Here is a 14589-nt window from a genome sequence, read left to right as displayed (position 1 = left end):
CTAACACACACACACAGACACACACACACATAGACACGCTCACACACAGACACACACACACAGACACACACACACTCACACACAGACACACACAAGCCTGTTCATCAGCCAATCATGTTTTTTCCTTAGGGGCAACGAATAAGAGTATCTTGTTTCTCCTTGCACAGAGTTTTTGCACGAAAATGTACATGTGTGTTTGCATCGTTAATGTGCCCGTTTCCCTATGGCTGCCATCCAGCTGACTCCACAGGGCTTGATGACACATCCTGGAAGTCACTTTTCTGCTGGGACGTGAGCCTCCCCTTTCGCTCCGCTGCACTCGCAGCGTTCCTTTGCATGGAATCCTGAGCAGTTTCACGTGTACAGAACGAACAGAGTTCCCATCCCCCCCCCCCCGCCCTCACATACAGTCGCCCCTGCTTGTAACATCTTGCATTGGGGTGGTACCTGCACTGTAAGTGATAAGTCGATATTGATACATTGTTATTGACTAAAGTCCTTAGTTTACATTAAGGTTTACTCGGTATTGCAGATAAATGTACAATGTATACATCTGGACAGTAGGTTTGGACAGATGTCTAACATGTGTCCACCATGACAGTGTCATACAGAGTAGTTTCACTGCCCTAAAAATCCTCTGTGCCCTACTTGTTCATCCCTTACTCCCCAGCCCCGAGTAACCACTGATCTGCCTACCGTCTCCATGGTTTCGCCTTTCCCCAAGTATCTTAGAATTGGAACCCTTTCAGATGCTTCTTTCACTGAATGATGTGCCTTTAAGCTTCCTCCACGTCTCTTCGTGGCCTGAGAGCTCAGTTCTTTCTAGTGTTGAATCGTAATGCATTGTCTAGATGTCCTCCAGTTGGCTTATCCACTCACATGGTGTGTGGAATCACTCATCACAGAAGCAGTAGGAAGTGATCAGACCAAGGCGGGTCATTCCACAGCAGAATGAGCCCCAGATGCCAGGCCCTGAGCAACCACTAATCTACTTTCAGTCTCTATAGATGTCCTTCTCTAGACGTTTCACAGAAATGGGATCATACAGTGTGTGAGCCTTTGTGTCTGGCCTCTTTCACTCAGCAGAATGTCGTGGGTGCTGTATTGTGTCAGTGTTTCATCCCCTTTCATGAACAAATAATACTGCATTATGCGAATGGACCACATTTTGAGCATTCATCGGTAGATGGACATTTGGGTTGTTTCCACCTTTCGGCTCTTGTGGATAATGCTTTCACGAACATTTGTGTACAGTGTTCCCTTTTGTCTGAATACCTGTTTTCAGTTCTTGTGGGTGAAGGGCATATTTTGCGGGGAAAGGCTGGATTCTCGGCACCTCTCATGTGTAGCTGGTGCCTTGGGAAGAGGGAGCCCAGCCCTGCCTCTGGGTCCCAGGGCCTCTGTGTCCCAGGGAAGGTGGGGCTTATGTGGCGGACAGGACGATGGTTTGAGACTCACCAGAATCTCCCTTCCTGCAGTTCGCCTCTACGGACCCAACTTCATCCTTCAGGTGTACTCAGCTCAGAGGAAGTCCTGGCACCCCGTGTGCCAGGATGACTGGAGTGACAACTACGGGAGAGCAGCGTGCCAGGACATGGGCTACCCGTGAGTTCCGAGCCCCGTGGCCTCCGTGATGATGGTGACAGGCGCAGAGACATAAGATCAGTGCTTCTCTCTGTCCCTCCCTGGAAGCGCCAACACAGGGGCACCGCGAGCCTTTGTCTCCTTTCTAAAGCCGCTCCAGGAAGCCGGCAGGGGACCGTGGGCAACACACTGCCCCATCCCCCTCCACGGCATCCCCAGCCCTGCCTCTGGGGCCTCCATCAGCTCCTGGTTCCTCGAGGCTGTCCAGTTCTGCGGTCACCAGGGTCCAGGGTGCTGGCCAAGGGCCTTGGGTGACTCATTTCCTAAGGAGCCCCCAGGCAGGGTCGAAGCCTTGACTCCACTCACCTCCTGGGTGGTAGCGAGAGGGGAGGGCTGCAGGGAAGGTCTGGAGAGAACAGATCTGCATAACCTTCACTGCGTGAGTGCGGAAGGCGCTGGAGGCCTTTGAAGAGAAGAGAGCTGATCAACAGATTTATCCGTTAGAGAATTCATTCCTCATGCAGCCACCAGAGGAGGTGGGAGAGGGGGGTGGGAGTGCCCCCTCCTCAGGATTCCAGCCAGGGACACGCCAGACCATCCTTGTCAATGCGTGGCAGCCGTCTGGCCTCTCAGGGAAAGGCTGTGCGATTTCATTGCCACCGTCTCTTCCTTGGGGGTGTCACCGTGTAAATTCTGTGCAATTCTAGTGTGTTGCCTTTATGCCAGTTTTCAAAGTGAATTACCACTTGATAAGAAAGCTGGCATCTTAGCTAGTGAAATACTTCAAAATGCCAGCCCCCAATTGCAGCGTACGTCACTGGGAATGACGTAGGTGAGGCCCCATCACGGTTCAGGGTCTGTATTTTATCACTGGGAGCATTTGAACAGGTGTAATTTTGTTACATTATAGGTACTCACACACCCTTATTCTTACTGCTTCTTTATCCTAATCCAGATTAGATTAGAAACACGACTGATGGAGGACATTTCCCTGACACTTCAGGCTTATCGGGTGGAAAGATAGTTATAACGCAGCGTCACTTGACTGGAAGTTGTGTTTTTGTTTTCCCAAATGCTATGCTGTTCCTCGTAACCAGAATGTCATATTCTGATGTAGCTATAACATAGGATTTACGAATGCTCACAACAAAACCCATTATTTTACATAAGATTTTCTGTCTTTTTCAGGAATAGTTTTTTTTCTAGCCAAGGAATAGTGGATGACAGCGGGGCCACAAGCTTCATGAAGCTGAATGTCAGTGCCAACAATATCGATCTCTATAAAAAACTCTACCACAGGTATTTAATTTGGTGATTTCTTTTTAAAAATGTATTTCATTGAATATAGTTGATTTACAATGTTATGTTAATTTCTACTGTATAGCAAAGTGATTCAGTTATATATACATTCTTTTTCATATTCTTTTCCCATTATGGTTTATTACAGGATATTGAATATAGTTCCCTGTGCTATACAGGAGGTCCTTATTGCCTATCCATCCTATATACACTAGTTTGCATCTGCTAATCCCAAACTCCCAATCCATCCTTCCCCCACCTCCCTTGCCGCTTGGCAACCACAGGTCTATTCTCTATGTCTGTGAGTTTGTTTCTTAGATAAGGTCATTTGTGTCATATTTTAGATTCCACATATAAGTGATATATGGTATTTGTCTTTCTCTTTCTGATTTACTTTGCTTAGTACGATAATCTCTAGGTCCATCCATGTTACTGTAAGTGGCATTATTTCATTCTTTATTAGGGCTGAGTAATATTCCCTTGTATGTATGGACCACATCTTCTTCATCCATTCCTCTGTCAATGGACATTTAGGTTGCTTCCATGTCTTGACTACTGTAAATAGTGCTGCAATGCACATTGGGGTGCATGTATGTTATTGAATTGTAGTTTTGTCCAGAAATATGTCCAGGAGTGAGATTGCTGGATCGTATGGTAGCTCTATTTTTAGTTTCTTAAGGAACCTCCATACCGTTCTCCATAGTGGCTGCACCAACTTACATTCCCACCAACAGTGTAGGAGGGTTTCCTTATCTCCACAACCTCTCCAGCATTTGTTATTTATAGACTTTGTTTTTTTGCGGTATGCGGGCCTCTCCCTGCTGTGGCCTCTCCCATTGTGGAGCACAGGCTCTGGACGCGCAGGCTCAGCGGCCATGGCTCACGGGCCCAGCCGCTCTGCGGAATGTGGTATCTTCCCGGACCGGGGCACGCACCCGCGTCCCCTGCATCGACAGGCGGACTCTCAACCACTGCGCCACCAGGGAAGCCCTTATTTGTAGACTTTTTGATGATGGCCATTCTGACTGGTGTGAGGTGATACCTCATTGTAGTTTTGATTTGCATTTCTCTAATAATTAGCGATGTTGAGCATCTTTCCATGTGCCTGTTGGCCACGGTGATTTCCTCTTTCCTTTCAAGAATTGTGTAATGGGAATGAGTAGGAGGCGTCAGGGAGAATCACTGTCCAGAGTTTGATTTCTCTGCTGCACCTGCGGGTTTGTCTGAGTTTCTCATGGGGAGGAGATTGGACTTTACGTAGAACCCGTCCCTCTGAGCAGCTCTGGGTTTATTCCAGGGAAGCGGCTAAGGTCTATTTGTCATCTTGTTTGTGCCCTCTGCCCTCTGCCCTCTGCCCTCTGCCCTCTGCCCTCCATGGTATTGGGTAACATCGCACAATTGAAATTCCTTTTTCCTGATTTTTTTCTCTCTCCGGACATTAGACATGTACCTTACTGTGTGTCAGGGTGTGTGTCTAGGAGTCCAAAAGAATGTCTCAGGGTCCCCACTGGGGTGATCAACTCATCCTGGTTTGCCCAGGACTCTGCCGGTTTCACACTGGAAATCCTGCTTCCCAAGAAGCCCCTCAGCCCCAGGCAGCGGGGGTGGTTGGTCCCCCAGCCCAAGCAATCGTGTCAGAGGATGCTGTGCAAGGGGTGGGCCTGGGAGCGAGCGGCTGGTCTGGGGCACCAATGTTTCCTGTACCTGGAGGGATACTCGCAGCGCTGGGCAGGTCGCAGTGCGTCTGGTGGGTGGAAATGAACCTGAGCTGGTCCCCTGGTTGATGGTTTAGCTGTTTCGGAGGGTGGGGGAGACGGCTGGACTTGAGCTACTCACTTTGTGTTGCATACGTTGAAAATGGTTGCGGTCCTCCTAGGATCATTACTATCCGAATGTTCCTTAACGTGAAAGATACACGGTGTCCTTCTTGCTTAAGTCCTCCTCAGCTCCCAGGTCCCTATCTCCCATCCCCAGGTGGCCAGGCAGGCCGTCACCTCCCTGCTGGCCAGGTGCCAGATGCTGCCTTGACGGGAGGATGGACGGGTCACACTTCCCCTCCTTCCGTGTGAGTGGGAGGCTGGGAGCAGGTTTGCATTCCTGGTGGCCCGGGGGGCTGACTTCTGCCTGGGGCACCTGGTCTGGCTGTCCCCAGGAATGTGAGAGGGTGAGCCCAGGAGAAGGGGTGCACACGGCCAGGTGTGCCCATCAAAACAGCAGGCCGTGGTTTGCCCTCCCGAGGAACTAAACACAGCTGCCTGGGCTCTTTGTAAATGCCCCCGACTGTCTCGTCATCGTCTTTGGTTACATGGAATCAGGGCTGAGCAGGGGAGGAAAGGCTGCCACCTCTTGGTAACTCACAAGGTGGCTGCTGGGTTTGGAGGAAAGAAGAGAAGGTCATTGCCTGGGATGTGGTGTCCCCGGCATGCATGGTGTGAGGTGGGAGAACTGCTTTCCTCTTTGCTTTCAGAAGTTGCTCTTTGGTACCTGAGTCCTCGCAGGGTTTGTCTGAGTGCCTCCTTTGCGCCCTGATGCCGGTGGCTACACAGTGTGCAGAGGAGAATGCCCTTATGATCCTTAGACAGCATCTTCTCTTAATGGGAACATGTCTTCTCTCGGCATCCAATGCCCCCCAGCCAGAGACCGCCGGGACATGCCTTGTCCTGGAACTGTGGGTGTCTCCACGGAAGCGGGTGAGAAGGGACTTATTACAGGGTGTGGGCTTGTGTTGAGTCCTTTTGGGGAAGGTTCCAGGAAGCAGGGCTTTGCCCTGCATTGGATGCTGTCCGGAAGTGAGGGTGATTCTGTAGTTGGTACCTTAATGGTTGTTTTTTTTTAGAAGGTGGGTGGCAGGCATGAAGCCAGGCTATGGCTGGGATTGGCTGGGAAGTGCGGCTACTCGTGTCAGCCAGCATAGGGGCCTGTTGGTCACCGTGTGGCTTGGACCAGGCTCATGGGATCGTGCAGTGGGCGCGCCCGCGTCCTGATCCATCATGTAACAGTGGTCTGGCCCCATGTGGATGCCCTGGGAGCTGTTTACGTTCAACAGAATGTGGCTAGGTTCGAACATGAGGGTGTCAGGGCTGTTTCTCTTCTCCTCAGCCTCTTGGGGGAAAATTCCGTACACGGTGGAACGCATTGGTTGTTTCTTTTTCACAGGTAACCTGAATGTCTGCCCCCCAAAGGAGTAACTTTTCTTCTGTTCCAGGCAAATGATTGACTGTATAGTTTCCTGTGCAGTAAACGTAAAGCAGTTATAGGAATCTGGAAGTTTACGAACGTCTTCCTGACAAAATTACAGGATCGTTTTAAATCCCAAGGAAAACTAATAACAGCTGATATGATGTGTGCTTATCTTCACAACCACCCTATGAGTTGGTACTATATTAGCCCATTCTGCAGATGGGGAAATTGAGGCACAGAGAGGTTAGGAAGCTTGTCCAAGGTCACACAGCTTGGATTTGACCCCTGCACTTTGATTCAGTGTCTGCTCTTTACTACCGTCCCCTATGTATATAGATTTACTTTCCTTATTCAAGTCTTCAACTGTGGACTCTTCTATGTCTGGGGAGGCAGAGAGTGAGAACAGTAGAAGAAAATATTTATTTCTAAGCATTTTGAGAATCAAGTGTCTCGTTTGTTAGAGTGACCAGAATTTTCCCCTCTTCTTTTGTAGTGATGTCTGTTCTTCAAAAACAGTGGTTTCTTTACGCTGTATAGGTAAGTGATTCTTGGTTTTCCTTTTTGTGTTTCTAAAATAAGAAACATTTGGTACTTACAGAAATGTATCTCCCTGTGTCTCTGGGGGATGTGGAGAGATAAGGTGGGGTAACAGGTCAGGACGTGCCCAGCACTCTGCCCAAGGGGCTCCTTTCTTGAATTCTGATGCACTTGAGACGCCTTCAGCCTCAAGTCCAAGAAGCAGCTGTCCCATGGGGACGGGAGAGCTCAAGAAACTGCCGGGGCCACACTCTAGGGCATCCGCGCGCTGGAGCTGGACGCCTGTGCGTGTCCCCGCCCCTGTGTTTGGATTATAGTTTCCAAACCTTCTACTGGTATGGAGGACACTGTCCCTGCGCCCCCTTCTCTGGGACAGCCCCATCCTGTTCCCATTTGGGTCTCAGGCCTGAAGCTTGGCTTTTCAGTCTGAACAGCTGAAGCTAGCAGATGCCCCTAGGTGGACGCATGCCCCAGTGGTCCCGCTGGTACCTTCCCACCCAGGCTGGCTCAAGCTTCTTTAGGTCCAGAGAAAGCAGGTGCCTGCCCTGCCTTCCCGCGCACGCGCCGCCATCCACCTCCTGGCAGCTTGAGGGCAGCACACGTGAGAAAAGCCTCTTTAGCTCTGTTCGGGAATCTTGGGGCCTCTGAGCATTCGAGGGGGTGCCAGGGCCTTTGTTATCCAGGCCCCCCACCTGGTGTACGGGAGACGCCGATGGAATCGCACAAGTGCCAAGGAACAGGGGCACCCAGTGCCAGCAGAAGTGGTGCTTCCTGGGGGGAGGGGGAGGAAGCACCTCCTCTCACCCCACCCCCCAACGCAAAGAGACCAGGACACATTCTCGGAAAGTCGGACCCCAAACAAACAGGAACAAGAACAGACAACAGTCACCCTCCGGCCAGACAGGACCCTCGGGCTGGGGGCCGTCTGGGCACCGGGTGTGACAGGCGTCAGGTGGCTGGGAGCGGGCGGCCCTGCTTCGCTCACCGGCCGGCCGCGCTGTGCTTGTCGCCCTCAGAGTGCGGGGTCTCCGGGAAGACGAGACGCCAGAGCCGGATCGTGGGCGGATCGAGCGCTGCCCCGGGGGACTGGCCCTGGCAGGTCAGCCTGCACGTGCAGGGCACCCACGTCTGCGGAGGCTCCATCATCACCCCCGAGTGGATCGTGACCGCCGCCCACTGCGTGGAGGAGTAAGTCCCGCGGGGGCGGGTCCCGGGTTGGGAGGCGGAGGCTCTGGGCCCTGCGGCCTGGAGTGAAGTCTCGGAGTCCTTCGAGTTCCGGTTTCCTTGTGGACACGCGGGGATTCTAAGGGCGCCCAGGTCGTTGCCTCGCTGGGAGGGTCAAATGACTCGTGCAGCGCGTGGCCAAGCCCATCCCTTAAGCGTGCGTCCATTACTCGTGGGGTCTGGCGCAGGGATGCAGTGTGGGGCTGGGGTGATGCTGTGATCAGAACTCCTTCTAGGGGCTTCCCTGGTGGCGCAGTGGCTAAGAATCCGGCTGCCAATGCAGGGGGCACAGGTTCGAGCCCTGGTCTGGGAAGATCCCACATGCCGCGGAGCAGCTAAGCCCGTGCGCCACAACTACTGAGCCTGCGCTCTAGAGCCCGTGCGCCACAACTAGAGAAAGCCCGTGCACAGCAACAAAGACCCAACTCAGCCAAAAATAAATAAATTTATAAAAAAAAAAAAAAAGAACTCCTTCTAGCCCACAGTCTTCTCAGCTCTGTCCCACTTTTCCTGAGGCCCCCGCCCTCTTGGGAGGCCTGGTGTCCCCTGGGTGCTCATCCCCAGAGAGGATGCACTCAAAGACACTCAGACCTCACACTGCCATGCAGGAAGGTCCTCTGTGGTCCATTAAACACCCTGGGCCACAGCATTGCCCATACAGGGGGGTGGAGAGGGGCAAGGGTAGCCATCATTTACGGTGTTAGCTTTTGTAGAAGATACTATTCCCCCTCCTTTTTTCTTAAACGTGGAGGGTTTTTTTGTGTTTTTGTGTGTGTTTTGGTCACATGGCTATTTTGAAAAAGCCTCACTCATCAGAGTTATTTTTCTTTAGAGTGAGGCCGGGCCTGGCTTGCCCGTTCTCTGGCTCAGTGGCTTCAGACAGCCCCCTCGAGGTGGCTGCCTGTAGCATCTGCACCTGTAAGACAGGTGTGCTGCTCCACGGGCTGTTGTATGGTTGAAGAAAGCAGTGTTTATTACCCAAGAGCATTCCTTTCCTTCCATCCACCGTATTCCATGGGCTGTAGGATTTTCTTAGAAGGGAAATACCCAGATCAAGGTAATGCCGGGACGGCTATTAGACTCAGAGTCTGTTCATCAGTACACACTTATTAAGCACCTACTGTGTGCCAGGAAATGCTCTAACATAGAAAAGTCAGTTAGACCCAGCCATGCTGGAAATGGGGTTTCAAACCTCAGGAAGGCACTTAGGCTCAAGAATAAGCGTTCTTGGAATCGCGAGGGTTTGCAGGCTGGCGGGGAAGCACGGAAGGAATCGGATTCACTGACGAGGTAAAGGAGGGGAGTGGGGGCTGTGTGGGGTGCGGAGGGGGAGGGGCCTGAGACCACCTGGCCAGCCTTGTCCCGCGGCTTTTGACAAATCACGTCACCTTGGAGACCTTGGCTCGGGCGGATGGCTTTTGAAGGCCGTCGAATGAGCGTTTCGTGTTTGTGGTTCTGACACGCTGAGCGGTGTTCACGTCTGTCTTCCAGACCTCTTAACAATCCCAAGATTTGGACGGCCTTTGCAGGAATTTTGAGACAATCTTTCATGTTCTATGGAAACGGATACCGAGTAGCAAAAGTGATTTCCCACCCGAATTACGATTCCAAGACCAAGAACAACGACATCGCTCTTATGAAGCTGCAGACGCCTCTGACTTTTAACGGTGCGTAGCGGCGTTCCTGCAGCCCGGGGTACGTGAACGGTTTTGACCGCATCTTAAGGAGAGGTTGACTGGAAATAAAATGTGCTGTGATGTCCAGAAGGAAGGAAGTTGCACTGAGTTGTAGCGTGTGGAGCCAGGGGAGGGGTTGGCTGCTAGAAGAGGGCTCAGTAGAGGCCGAGTCACCCCAAAATGTGCCTTTGGCCACTGAGGGATGCGTTCACTGCGGCACTTTTCCTCCTCGGCACGGTGGCGACTTAATCAGCACACGTGAACGTCTAGAAAAGTTGTTTCCTAGTCAGCATCTGGTGGGTCAGACTTCACTTGGTGCTGGTTTGCAATTGCACCTGTTGTGAGTTTAATTATAAATTGCTAATCACTTACCTCCATCCTTATCAATTGAGTCCGATGCAGCCCTACCACGTCCAGTGTCAACTCTTTGCGTCACAGGACTGTCGATCTTCAATCCTCCGAAACCCTAACTTTCAGAGGGGGGCGTCTTGCCTGTTAGAAGGAGGGTCCTGGCAGGGGCAGGAAAGGGCATGCCAGGACACACTGGAACCCAGAAGTCTCCCTGGGCAGGAGGCTGGTGGTCCCAGGCCCAGGGAAGATCCAGGTGGACACCGTCGCCGGAGGCCTTCAGTTAGACCAGACCCGCTCACGCTGTTTTCCCTTCTTGGAACAGACAGAGTGAAACCAGTGTGTCTGCCCAACCCGGGCATGATGCTGGAACCGACACAGGCCTGCTGGATTTCCGGGTGGGGGTCCACCTACGAGAAAGGTGAGGCTCCCAGCAGGGGATCTGCGGGTCTCAGGAGCAGATCACTGGGTTCTGAAGCGGGAGGTCTAGGTTTTGATCCTGGTTCTACCACTAAGTGATTTGACGACTTTGGGCAGTTCGCCCAGTCTTTTTGCCTGTTTCCCCACGTGCTAGATGGGAAAATCCTAGCTGCCCTACCTACCCCATGCCCTTATTAAGACCAAATGGAACAATGTGTGGAAACTGGTTTTTGAAGGGTGAAGGCCACCGTGTGAGGGGCACACGGCCCCCATGTTTGTACCCCATGGTCGCTAACAGGCCGCCCGGAAGTCTGCCTGCCTTTGATGGCTGAGTGATAACGGACTCGGTGAGGATGGGCTTGTGTGACCGGCAATGCCAGCTGCAGGCGCCAGAGGCTTTGTCCTCCTGCCCTGACACCACAGAGTGGGAAGAGGCACTAGACCCTCCTGACGCAGGCTGGCCCAGCTGCCTTCAGTTATAATTTGCTTTCATCTCAGATAACGTTTTTCAAATGAAGGGATCCTTGCTGTTGCATTCTTAGGGAGCACTGGATGGGCTTAGTCGTGCATTTATATATTGTTTACATCCTTCCAAAAGTGTTTAGGGCACACCTCCAAGGATCTTTTAAAGCACGGTGGGTGAATAGCTCAAGGGCGGGGTGGTTGGGAGGGGTAGGGGAGATGTCGGTGGCCCTGGGTGTCCTGGCATCTGGTCTAAAGAAAGCTCCTGGATTGAGCCTTCCAGGTGTGAGCAAGGTTTCCCAGCATCCAAGACAAAAGGGAAAGTCAGCCACAGTTTGTGGAGCACCGGCCAAGAGCTGGGAATGCAGCAGTGAACAAAATGGGACAGAAATCTCTACCCACAGGAGCTTCACATTCTCCTATGGATGTCTCGGGGCAGGATGTGCTCAGACAGGAAAGGAATAACTGAACTAGGTGCTTTCAAACAGCGGAGGTTTGCGACAGCGAGCGGTGGTCAGGGAAGGCGACATTTGAGCTAAGATCTGCATGACTAGAGTGTCTTACGAACAGAAGGGCCAGTGTGGCCAGGGCACGATGAGCCGGGGTGAGGGGGCAGCCTGGGGCCAGGTCGCATAGGGCCTTGTAGGCTATAATGAGGATATTGGAGTGACTTGATCTGAGAGCTGTGTAGGGAGTCACGGCAGGGTTGGGGGTGAGGGCAGACGGAACAGCACGGTGAGGGGACCAGTGCTGTGTCCTCCGAGACAAGAAGGCGGCTCAGACGGGGGGTGGGGGTGGGGTGGGGGTGGGAGCACGTTTGGGACAGAGCCTTCAGAGCTGCTGATGGATGGAGTGTCAGCAGAGAAAGAGCAGAGAGTCACAGGAAGGCGGCTTCCAGCTGTGACGCGAGCCCCCCGGTGGGTGGTGGGACCATTTCCCGAGTCCGGAGGACGGGGGGCGGGGTGCGGTATGGCTTTGGGTGGAGGAGCCCTCTAGGAGAGGGCCCAGAAGACATCCAGGTAGCAACTGGGAGACATAGAGTGCAAGTCCCAGCGAGCGTCTAGGAAGTTTCCACCTGCTGGCAGCCGAGGGCAGATGGTCAGAGAGTGAAGGGTCGTGTGGGGTTGAGGACAGTCGGGTGTTTGAGGTGGAAACACAGGGCTCCTCCGGTGGCCCTGGGAACGGTCCAGAGAAGAGGGAGCAAGGAAGGAGGAAAGCTGACCCCAGGGAACCAAGTGGCTGGGTGATGGGAGAGGATGATTCTAGGACACAGGTGATGGGAGAGGATGATTCTAGGACACAGGTGATGGGAGAGGATGAGTCTAGGACACAGGCGGAGCTCCCCAGCCCCAGAGGCAGGCAGTCTGCTACCAAACCCAATCTGGAGCCGCTTTACACACAGACCCCAGCAGCTGGAAGATACCCCGGTGTTCCAGGAGCCAGTATGGGAGGAAGGGCGTGGCTGTCTCTCCACACCCCCCGGGAGGGAGTCCAGGCTTCCTGGGAAAGCCAGGCCATCCTCTGTTGCAGGGAAAACCTCGGATAGGCTGAACGCGGCGATGGTGCAGCTCATCGAGCCCTGGCGGTGCGACAGCAAGCAGGTGTACAGTGACCTCATCACGCCGGCCATGATCTGCGCGGGGTACCTGCAGGGAACCGTCGACTCCTGCCAGGTGATGACCAGCTTGCGTTCGGCCTCTGGGCCTTGGCCGGCTCCCAGGGGGCCCGTGAGGAGCGCCTCCTCCCCCACCTGGGGCCCGGGGGCGGCCGTGGGAAGTGACGGCCATGGACAGTGCGAAAGCCCTGGTACCCCCAACGATGCACGCCGCTGCTTCCTCCGGAAGGCGCTATGTGGTCGAAGTGTCACAGAAATAAGTCTTTTGACTATTTAAAAATATGGACAGCCATTGATTTGGCAACTATTAACTGATGCAGACGCCAATTCGTCGCTGGTGCAGTCTCTTTGGGGCACTATATTACTGTCACCTCGTTGGAGGAGACCTGCAGCCCCTCCCATTACCCCCACCTCCTTGCCCTCTGTGATGTACGGCCTGGGGTTTCACTTCTGCTCTGTAACCTGCTGTGTCCCCCAGGGTGACAGCGGAGGCCCTCTGGTCACTCTGAAGAGCAGCGTCTGGTGGCTGATTGGGGACACGAGCTGGGGGTCTGGCTGCGCTAAGGCTTACCGACCGGGAGTGTACGGAAACGTGACCGTGTTTACAGACTGGATTTATCGACAAATGAGGGTAACTTTCCCGTCCTCCTCGTTGGGTTCTCTGGCTTCGCTGTGTCAAAGCCTAGGAGGTGTGGTCCCCGTGCCAGGTGGCATCCCCTCCCCCACTGTCCAGGGCCCACCACTGGTGTTTGGGTGAAAACGTCTGGGGCTCAGCTTTGTAGGGTCCAGAGCTGACTGTGATGGGCTTCCTTGTGCTCTGACCACGCTCGGTTCTGGCTCAGGTGGTTCTGTTTACCCACCCAGACGTCGTTGAGTCAAACTTCTGGTGGATGGGCAGAGAGCAGGGAGAGGCAGGTCAGCCAGCCGTGCCTCTGCCCTGTCCTTTTCCGGGCTATCGAGTATGCCCTGGGGCCGGGGAGCAGCTGGGGTTCTCTGGTACAAGGAGAGGTGATAAGGTGGGGAAAGATCCCAGGGGCTCCCGACCTGGCCTGTGGTGCATAACGGAGCCCAGTCCTTGTGCTCTGCCTGGATCCTGGGTCCACCTCACGGGCCTCGGGACTGGCAGAGCCCACAGATTTCGGCTTCTTCTAGGGGTTGGCTCCTGGTGGAAGAAAAAGTTCTATTCTGTCCCCTCTCAAGTCTCCAAAGGTACCCAGGTGCAGAACCAGAGGGCATTGCCCAATGAGGTCCGGCCTGCATCTCCCCAGATTGAAACCGTAGGACCTAACACCTTCAAGTGGCCACGGGGCCCATCTAGTCCCCGCCCCAGAAAGGGCCGAGTGCTGGAAATAGATGACTCCCTCTGGCCCGCCGGGGGCTATGTGGTAGAGGGAAGCTGGGGGGGCTGCGGTGGGGCTGGGAGGAGAAGGCAGCCCGGACACGTTGAGGGAGGTGAGCCAGGCCAGGGGGAGACTGTCCGTCCAGGATGAGAGAGCAAACGGGCAAGGTGTGTTAAGGTACCGCCGGTGGCTCAGCACGGCCAGAGCGGGGAGTGAGAGGGCTGGGTGGCAGCAGAGAAAGTGGTAGAAAGCAGGACAATTAGACACTTGACGTCTTTCAGTGGCTAAGGTCACACTCGGTTTGCCCACAGAGGCCTGTGTCCCAGCTGTGCTGAATGATTGGATCCCTACACACCCCGTTCCCCCTTATGCCTCAGGGCCTTTGCACATGCTGTCCTCCACTGTCAGCCTAACCCCTTGACCTTCATGCTGTAGAAAAACAATATCCCTTTGTCTTATTAAGCTTACTCATTGGTGTATAAGGGCCTCACGTTCATTTAGGGGAAAAAATAATTTTCTACCTTTGTTTGTCTCAAGAAAATAACATCGTTTCTTTTTCCTTTTTGAACAGGCAAACAGCTAATCCATACAGCCTGGGTCCTTGACACCATTTCACAAGAAAATGAAGGGGCTGATTTTTTTTTTTTTTTTTTTTTTTTTTTGCGGTACGCGGGCCTCTCACTGCTGTGGCCTCTCCCGTTGCGGAGCACAGGCTCCGGACGCGCAGGCTCAGCGGCCATGGCTCACGGGCCCATCCGCTCTGCGGCATGTGGGATCTTCCCGGACCGGGGCACGAACCCGTGTCCCCTGCATCGGCAGGCGGACTCTCAACCACTGCGCCACCAGGGAAGCCCGAAGGGGCTGATTTTTAATCCCTGTGCATGATGTATTTTTAGAAATGATT

General features: G+C 53.6%; 1 protein-coding gene across 1 annotated transcript in view; it reads left to right on the top strand.

Annotated features, from left to right (window-relative positions):
* TMPRSS2 (transmembrane serine protease 2) overlaps nt 1-14120 on the top strand; it is a 63505-nt gene extending 49385 nt beyond the window's left edge. Inside the window, exons 6-14 of the mRNA XM_033856384.2 lie at nt 1479-1605; nt 2773-2883; nt 6557-6600; nt 7617-7788; nt 9316-9491; nt 10174-10269; nt 12261-12403; nt 12824-12976; nt 14094-14120. Coding sequence (XP_033712275.2) covers nt 1479-1605; nt 2773-2883; nt 6557-6600; nt 7617-7788; nt 9316-9491; nt 10174-10269; nt 12261-12403; nt 12824-12976; nt 14094-14120 — 1049 coding nt within the window. The remainder of the gene's footprint in view (nt 1-1478; nt 1606-2772; nt 2884-6556; nt 6601-7616; nt 7789-9315; nt 9492-10173; nt 10270-12260; nt 12404-12823; nt 12977-14093) is intronic.
* Nucleotides 14121-14589: the final 469 nt, after the last annotated feature.

Source organism: Tursiops truncatus, chromosome 4 (genome assembly GCF_011762595.2).
Source record: "Tursiops truncatus isolate mTurTru1 chromosome 4, mTurTru1.mat.Y, whole genome shotgun sequence".
Classification (NCBI taxonomy): domain Eukaryota; kingdom Metazoa; phylum Chordata; class Mammalia; order Artiodactyla; family Delphinidae; genus Tursiops; species Tursiops truncatus.
The sequence above is the reverse complement of the archived record's forward strand: the minus strand, read 5'-3'. Positions and strand labels throughout refer to the sequence as shown.